Source organism: Cebus imitator, unplaced genomic scaffold, assembly GCF_001604975.1.
Source record: "Cebus imitator isolate Cc_AM_T3 unplaced genomic scaffold, Cebus_imitator-1.0 Scaffold338, whole genome shotgun sequence".
Classification (NCBI taxonomy): Eukaryota; Metazoa; Chordata; class Mammalia; order Primates; family Cebidae; genus Cebus; species Cebus imitator.
In genome coordinates, this window is record NW_016107653.1 from 2,235,742 (window position 1) to 2,244,717 (window position 8,976).

The 8,976-nt window shown below is 60.7% G+C and overlaps 1 protein-coding gene across 1 annotated transcript; it reads left to right on the plus strand.

Annotated features, from left to right (window-relative positions):
• The first annotated feature begins 421 nt into the window (after positions 1 to 421).
• On the plus strand, positions 422 to 1,881 carry TMEM121 (transmembrane protein 121). The gene has a single exon (XM_017505291.2). The coding sequence runs from the start codon at positions 533 to 535 to the stop codon at positions 1,487 to 1,489; it is 957 nt and encodes a 318-aa protein (XP_017360780.1). The 5' UTR covers positions 422 to 532; the 3' UTR covers positions 1,490 to 1,881.
• The last annotated feature ends 7,095 nt before the right edge of the window (positions 1,882 to 8,976 follow it).

The window sequence follows — 8,976 nt, forward strand, 5'->3', positions numbered from 1 at the left end:
GGCCTCCTTGGGCACTCCGAGAGCGGAGGGGCAGGCCCGCCTCCCGGCCCAGTGCGGTGGCGGCGGGGAGAGGGACGCCCGAAACTCCGCAGGAACGGCTTGGGGCCAGCAGCGCGTGCGTGGGGTCTGGGCCGCCGGAGCCAGGAGGGACAACCCCCCCTCGGGCTCCGGGAACGCGCGCGGCGGGCAGAAAACGCGTCCGTTCCGTTTCCTTCCTGGCGGCGGGAACGAGGCCCGGGTGCTCTGGCGAGGCAGCAGCGCCCCCTGGAGGCCTCGCCGCGGTTCGCCGCTGCCGGTTCGCGCATGGGCGAAGGCGTGCGCGATGTCTCGGGCCCAGCGGGTGGGAGGCGCGGGGTGGGGGCGGGGGGAGGCCGCCCAAGCCCTCACCCTGACCCTGTCTCCTCCGGTCTCCCCAGGTTCCGAGCTCGCCAGGCCGCGCCGCGCCATGCCGGCTGGCTGAGCGCCGTCGCAGGGCCTCGTCCCGCCTGGCGTGGGGGCCGCGCGCGCCCAGGCCCGGGCCAGGCGGCCGACCATGGTGCTGCCGCCCCCGGACCGGCGCCACGTGTGCCTGACCACGCTGGTGATCATGGGCAGCATGGCCGTCATGGACGCGTACCTGGTGGAGCAGAACCAGGGCCCGCGCAAGATCGGCGTGTGCATCATCGTGCTGGTGGGCGACGTGTGCTTCTTGCTAGTGCTGCGCTACGTGGCCGTGTGGGTGGGCGCCGAGGTGCGCACGGCCAAGCGCGGCTACGCCATGATCCTGTGGTTCCTTTACATCTTTGTACTGGAGATCAAGCTCTACTTCATCTTCCAGAACTACAAGGCGGCGCGGCGCGGCGCGGCGGACCCCGTGGCGCGCAAGGCGCTGACGCTGCTGCTGTCGGTGTGTGTGCCCGGCTTGTTCCTGCTGCTCGTGGCGCTGGACCGCATGGAGTATGTGCGCACCTTCCGCAAGCGCGAGGACCTGCGCGGCCGCCTGTTTTGGGTGGCGCTGGACCTGCTGGACCTGCTGGACATGCAGGCCAGCCTGTGGGAGCCGCCGCGCTCCGGGCTGCCGCTGTGGGCCGAGGGCCTCACCTTCTTCTACTGCTACATGCTGCTGCTGGTGCTGCCGTGCGTGGCGCTGAGCGAGGTCAGCATGCAGGGCGAGCACATCGCGCCGCAGAAGATGATGCTCTACCCGGTGCTCAGCCTCGCCACCGTCAACGTGGTGGCCGTGCTGGCGCGCGCCGCCAACATGGCACTCTTCCGCGACAGCCGCGTCTCGGCCATCTTCGTCGGCAAAAACGTGGTGGCGCTCGCCACCAAGGCCTGCACCTTCCTGGAGTACCGCCGACAGGTGCGCGACTTCCCGCCACCCGCGCTGGCGCTGGAGCTGCAGCCGCCACCCCCGCAGCGCAACTCGGTGCCACCGCCTCCGCCGCTGCATGGCCCGCCCGGGCGCCCCCACGGGTCCTCGCCCACTCGTGACCCCCTGGACACGTGACAGGGCCCGCCCCTGGGGCACAGAGACACGGCTGGCTCGGGGGGCGCGGTTTGCATGGGATGGGGTGGGGGCGGGCTCCCCTAGGGGCAGGTGCCTCGAGTGCCAGTGCCTGGGGTCCCGCGGCCACTTCTTCATCTCAGGAATCCCTCGGACCGCAGATCCTCAGCCCTCACTCCACCAGCCTGCCCCAGAGGGTGGGGCCTTTTGGAAGGCCTGGGCTGGAGCAGAGCAAAGGGGCCCGGTCCCTGCCTGCTGGGCCGCCTGGGTTGGAAGGGAGGGCAATGTGGGCGGAGAGCTGCTCCCGCAGTGGGGGCCTCTGGCTCGGAGTTTGGGGCCAAGGAGGCCTCTGTCATTTTAAAGACTCTATTTACAGTTTTGTATACAAGGCCGCACTGCTTCGCCTGTTCCTGTGTCCCTGTCTTTACCAGCCAGGCTGGGAGGCCAGGAGCCAGGAGGGCTGTGTGGAGGGCGGGGGAGATGCTGGCCTCCCAGTGCGGGATGCTAGTGGGGCTGGGCCGCTCCCCTCACTCCGGGGCCTCACCAGCTCCTGGGGGCCATGCCACTCTGTTTCAGGACCAGCTCCTCCTCCCCAGCCTCAGTGTTCCACTTCTTTTTCTGGGATACCTAACCCCGTCTTCCCCCAGCCCCATGGGTGTCCTGGTCCCTGCTTCCTCCCAATCTCAGTGCCGGTGTCCCCACATCCCTGGTTCCCCCCCACCGTGGAACCCACCTTCCTCGTGAGCTCCTCCAGCAGGTGCTCCTAAGTTGATGTGGCAGCCCCAGGTCGCAGCCCCAGGAACAGCACCGACCCTTGCCCACCCCACCATCCTGGCCTTGCCCCAGCACTGGGGAGCTGGAAGTCCCCGGCCCAGGTACCCACCCGGAAGGTTATCTGCAAGGGATCTCTCACCAGCCTTCCCCTGGGCACCTGCACCTGTGATGTGACCCTGGGGACCCACGTGGCCCAGGAAGGTCAGTAGCATCTGAGGAGGAGGGGCCCTTTGTGAGGCCGCTGAAAGGGTTGTGTGAGGATGCCTGCCCTAGGAGTGGGTGATGACCACACACATCTCTCCTGGCACAGTTCACTGCCTGGACCTTCGCATCTCCATGGCCCACTGGCGGCAGGTTTTGCCATCCTAGCCTAAAACTGTCTAGGGGAGTGGAGCTGGCTGCTCAAGCAGGTCCTCCCCACGAACCCCTCCCAGCAACTGCAGCAGTTAAGGGCATGGCTGGTGGTGGCCCCAACCCCACACAGTCCTCGTCCCCCAGCTCGATGCCACCTGGGGCCTGGCCTTTGGGAGTTGCTTGCCTTCCAGGCAGCTGGCCTCGGTACCACTGTCCTCAGGTGCCCGGGGACCACCTCCCTGCCCAAGTCAGATGAGGCTGGCGCTCTACCCACCTCCAAACCCATGCCTCAGCCCGCCTCCGGCCATGCCCCCAACAGCCCCTCTGTGCGGGCACCAGGAACTGGCCTGGGTAGGAGGCCTAAGGTGCCCAGTTCTGGGCTGTGCCAAGACCACTAATGATCATGTTGGGAAGTGAAGACTCTGCAAGGTCAGGGGGGCAGGGGTGGGGGTGGGTCAGGAGGGTGGAGGTCGGGGGTCAGGGGTCAGGTGGCTGGGGCTGGGGAGGGGCAAGGAGCAGCCCTGGAAAGGCCCCAGGCATGGTATGGAGAGCAAAGAGGGGCTGTGGGAGTTGCGGTGGGCCGTGGGGGTCCCTGGGCCTTCTTGGAAGAGTGTGGTCTGGAGTGGGGGGCTGTGGGTGAGGAGCAGGCTTCATTCTGTGTGTCCCGGCTGTAGCCTATGTCCTCCTTTGGCCAAAGCCAGCGCTGGCCCCGTCGTGTCTTAAGGGTCTCCTGGGTGAAGACCAGCCCTCAGCCCTCTTGGCTCTGGCACCTGCAGCAAATCCCATGGGAACAGATGGGCAGCTGGCCCTGGGCTAGTGGGGCTGAGGGGCTCTGGGCTCCTGACATCCTGCTCCGACCCTTCCTGAAGGCCCATGGTCTCTTCCCTGCTGGCTACGGTCTGGGAGGTGGTAGGCCCAGCTTGGCCTGTGAAAGCCCATGTCCCCTAGTCAGAGGTGGGATGGCCGCCCCTGGTTTAGCCACGCCCGTGGCTTAGCTATTCCCCTGGCTCAGCTACTCCCCTGGTTAAGCTACTCCCCTGGCTCAGCTACTCCCCTGGCACAGCTACTCCACTGGTGCAGCTACTCCCCTGGTTTAGCTACTTCCCTGGTTTAGCTGCTCCCCTAGCTTAGCTACTTCTCTGGCCTAGCTATTCCCCTGGCTTAGCTACTCCCCTGGCACAGCTACTCTCCCCTGGCTCAGCTACTCCCCTGGTTTAGCTACTCTCAGGGAAGGGAAGGTCCTGGGGCTCGAAGACCCCACCAGGCAACCTGCCCTGCACACACCCCACTCCTGGCCTGTTCAGGGGTGGCCCCTGATCTCCATGCTCCTTGGCACAGGCCAGTGCCCCTACCTCTGCTCCCACATCCCCAGCAGTGAAGGTCCAAGTCCTGGCTGTCCTCCGCCTCCAATGGGGCCAGGGACCTGGCTCCAACAGCTCTGACGTGGTTCAACGGCCCATCGGCCCCTATGACTGACTCTGAGGGCATTAGAGCAGACGTCAAGCGCTACCCTTGCCCAGGCCCACACCTGGCACCCAGTTTCCGTGATGAGGAACAGCCATGGCTCCGACCACGGCAGGACTGGGAACCAGTGGGCCTTTGCCAGGCTCGTGGCCTGAGGTTTCTGGCCTCTGGGATGTCCCCTGGGAACAGGATGGGGACCTGGCTGTACTCCAGCCTGCCCTTCTCAAGTGTCCTGAGGTGTCCTGCAATGGCCAGATTCGGCAGAGAAGCCAGCCGGCCCCCTTGTCCCCTCACTGATTCCTGGTCAGTATGTGAATCCTGATGCATGTCCACTACCTGCTGGCCCTGTGCTGGGGCCTGGTGCCCAACCCAGGCAGAGACACCTGGGGACAGCCACACTGAGGGGGGTTAGGGCCTGGGAGGAGCAGGGCAGCCTCCTCAGATGGGCTTGGGGTGGACTTGGGAGCTGGTCCCAAGGGAGGCCTGCAGGTGCAGCAGCTGGGAGGCGGAGAGCTGAGTGTGTCGGTGCCTGAGAGGGCTTCAGTGGGCAGCTCACCAGCAAAGGGAGCCCAAAGGGCCCGAGGGAAAGTGGGCAGCTCAGGAGAAGGAGGTGGGGCCGGGATGCTGACCAGTGTGGATGGAGATGCAGCTGGGTGCACCAGCCTGGTTTGGCTGGAAAGGGAGGCATGGGTGTAGGGGAGAGAATTGGGCAGCGGAGGTCCTGTCCGGGAAACGCTGTCTGCAGGCTCTCTGCTCCCTCTCGTGGCCTGGCCTGCCTCTACGCCACCCGATGCCTCCCTGCCTTGCAGCCCCTGCCTCCCCAGCAGGGCCAGAAGCCGCCTGCCTGGTCCTCCCCTTAGCCCTCTGAGGACAGGAGAGTCCATGAAGGGCCAGAAAAGACCACCCTGTCTCTGGATACGCAGCAGCCTGTGCTGCCGCCCCGGAGTGGGGTGTGCCATTCTCCCAGCTTGAGCTGTGCCATTCTCGCAGCTTGAGCTGTCGTGGAAAGGGACACCCCACTTCCAGATGACAGGGTTCTGCCTTGTCTGAGATGCTCACCAAAACGCCCGTGTGTGCTCCTTGCCTTGACACACTTGAGGCCCGGGGGCCTGGCCTGGCCATGCAGTATGCATGCCCACCATAATGCCACCACCACCAGGAATTCAGGTGCTGCCAAAGCTGTGCCAAGAAAGCCGCAGCCCAGTGGGCTCCCCTAGATGAACGAGAGTGTCAAGGACACCACACAGTGTAGCTGCGAAGACATCGTCAGGCCACTCTGTGGAAGTTTGAGGCAAGCCCTTGGGGGTCACCTGGCCATGGAGGGCCCAGGCGTGGCCTGTCTTTCTTTGCCATCTGGGTGGGTTGGTGATGGGGCCACACCAGTGGTGAGCATCACATTGTCTCAAAACAGCATCCGCGTGAGGGAGGGAGGCACAGCTCCTCCTTGGGTGCCTCCCTCTTTTTGGGAGGAAAACCCTTCTTGGAAGCCCCCAGAATGTGTCTGCTCAGGTCCTGTGCTCCAGAGCTTGCTCCACGACAAGCTATACACTTCCGCTGGCAGGAGAAGTGGGTGCCATGACTGGCCACCCACCCACAGGTGAGTCCGTGGTACCATGGATGCAGCAGAAGACACGAGACTCCTGGGTCTGAGACAAGGGCTTTGTTTCTCAGCAACAGCTTCAGCTGTGGCTCCTCTTGCCCACAATCCCATGGGGGTGATGGGAGTGCCTGGTGATACAGCACACACAGCTGATGGGAGTCCACCCTCCCTCTGCCATTACCTAGGAGGCCCCAACGTGACATCAAAAATACTCTGCAACTTGGCCCAGGTTCAAATTCTACAAAAGCTGTGAACTTGCAAATTGCCTTTGATCATGTAAGAGCCATCATCATGATCAATTCCTTTCTACATAACGCCAGCACATATTTAACACCCCCCCCAACAAAGCAGTTTCCAGTTTAGCCTGCTTGCCAGCAACCCAGCCTCCAGCACGTGTCAGCAATTCTCTTCCTAGGTGATTCCAGCAGCACAGCCTGGCAGCCCCTGAGTCCTTGGGAAGTTCTGCAGCTCGGTTTACCCAGGGCCGCGCTGGCCAAAGCCCCAGCCACTCTCCTTTACTGCAGAGAGTGGGAACGTGTCCCCCTCCAGCCCCCTGGAACAGTAGGGCTGGGAGCTGGGTCAGACCCACCTCTACCTGCTTGTGGGAAGACACGTGAGAGTCTAATCACACTACAGACGCAGGATCAGTCACCCAAAAAGATAAAAAGTACTCGAACTTCTGACCCTTCATCTTCCTTCCAGAGCACACTCACATTTTCTATAGGAAAACAGCCTCATGATAATAAAAACCCAGTTGAGTGAAATTGAACTCACTTATCTTAATCAATAAGAAAGCCAAACATACGTGATTCGTTTTATGCAGTAAAGTGACGGAGATGCACTAATTGGTAACTGCAGAGGAAAAAGCCGGGAGAATCACTGCCAGAGGAACGGTGGCCTGGGCTGGCAGGGGCAGAGGCTGCAAAGCCACATTCCCGCCCTGGCTGAAACACTGGCTTCATTTGTTGTAAACACAAGGCAACTGCTGTTTAACCAGAGAAAGATGAAGGGTAGAAACATCCCCCAGTCAGAGGATGTCAAGGAGGCCTCTTCTTGGGCCTCAGCCTGCACTGGGTGTGAGGGCCGAGGGTGCAGAGGGTCAAGAGATGGGTGAGGAGAGGGTAGAAAAGGCAGTGGGCAGGTGGGGGGGAACACCAGAGGGAGGCAGACGGGGGCAGGAGGAGGAAGGGGCCTGGGTGCCAGAGGGAGATAAAGACAGGGGGATGTGAGCTGGAGTGTTGCCGACACAGGGCAGCCCCTGGCCCATGCCCCCCACCAGCCTGCATTGGGACGGGGCCCCAGAGTTCCCCAGGACCGTGCTGCCTCTTCTCACTCTGTGGCTGATGTGGAATGGACTCCGTCCTCTTGGGGCTGGGGCAGCTGCCAAGGAAGATGTGTTAACATCGTACTGTCCCCGAGAGAGACAACCCACGGTGACTGCTGTGCTTTGAATGTTTGTGTCCCCTCAAAACTTCTGTTGAAACATAATCCCCAATGCTTCAGGCTGTCCATTTTGTGTGGCAGTAACAATACCACAGGGTGGGGAATTAATTTACAAAGAAAAGGCATTTCTTTCTTTTTTTTAATTGAATTTTAGGTTTTGGGGTACATGTGAAGAACATGCAAGGTTGTCGCATAGGCACACACGTGGCAGTGTGATTTGCTGCCTTCCTCCCCATCACCTATATCTGGCATTTCTCCCCATGCTATCTCTCCCCAACTCCCCACCCCCCACCGTCCCTCCCCTATTTCCCCCCCACAGCCCAGTGTGTAGTGCTCCCCTCCCTGTGTCCATGTGTTCTCATTGTTCAACACCCACCTGTGAGTGAGAACATGCGGTGTTTGATTTTCTGCTCTTGTGTCAGTTTGCTGAGAATGATGGTTTCCAGGTTCATCCATGTCCCTACAAAGGACATAAACTCATTGTTTTTGATGGCTGCATAATATTCCATGGTGTATGTGTGCCACACTTTCCCTGTCCAGTCTATCATCGATGGGCATGTGGGTTGAAAAGGCATCTATTTTTACAGTTCTGGAGGCCGGGAAGTCCAAGATCAAGGTGCTGACTCTGGCGAGGGCCTTCGTCCTGCACCAGCTCTTGGCAGAAGGTGCAGGGGCAGGAGAGGGTGAGAGACAGAGAGGGCCCAGCTTGCTGCCCTAACTGCCCGCTGTGCAGCTAGAAACCACCCCAAGATAAGGATGTTAATCCCTCCATGAGGGTGGAGCCTGCCTGGCCTCATCACCTCTTAACGTCCTCACCTCTTTTTTTTTTTTTTTTTTTTTTGAGACAAAGTCTTGCTCTGTCACCAGCCTGGAGTGCAATGGCGTGATCTTAGCTCCCCAACCTCTGCCTCCCAGGTTCAAGCGATTTTCCTGCTTCAGCCTCCTGAGTAGCTGGGATTACAGGCAAGCACCACCATACCCAGGTACTTTTTGTATTTTTAGTGGAGATAGGTTTCCACCATGTTGGCCAGGATGGTCTTGATCTCCTGACCTCGTGATCTACCTGCTTCGGCATCCCAAAGTGCTGGGATTCCAGGCGTGAGCTATTGCACCTGGCCCCCCCACCCTTAATACTGCCACACTGACATTAAATTCAAGTGTCTTCCCACGTGAATTCTGGAGGGGAGACTCAAATCATAGCCCAGGCTAGGATGATGGTGGTGCTTGTCAGCGTAGACATTCATTCCCCTCCTGGGCAAGTCTGGGCAGGTGGTCCAGCTGCCAGGACACAGGACCCTCCTACCTGTGCTCCCTGGGTCCTGAGTGTGAGTCTTGCTCTCACAGGTCAGGCTGTGCCATCAGGTCTCAGCTGCAGCACAGACAGGGCAGAGGAGGTTGACGGGGGACGCTTTTGGGGTCTCTTTGGGATGGGTCCCAGGAACTGTCACAAGGCACCTGCCTATACCGTGCTGCCCAGAACTTAGACATGCCAGGGCCCTGAGCCAGGGAGAGGGAACTGCCTTTGTGTGCCCCATGCCCAGGTGAGGTTCTTTCGCTGTGAACAATGGGAGCCATGCTGTGTTGCTCTCCTTAGTAACTTTACTGGATTTTTCAGTGTTCTCCTCCCAAGCATCTGCCCTAAGCTGCACCCTCCCTAGCGGGATGGGAGCCCCAGGGGCCACCTCCTCACTCACACCTGCTACTGGCAAATCCTCTGGACAAAATGTAATGCTGCAAAAGTTTACAAAACAGAGTCACCCTTGATAGTCATAATGGCTGAGAAGGAAAACTCTCGACAACAGAAGCCATCAACTGGCGAAATTTGATGTGGATGTGCACCACCCAGGGTTCATGT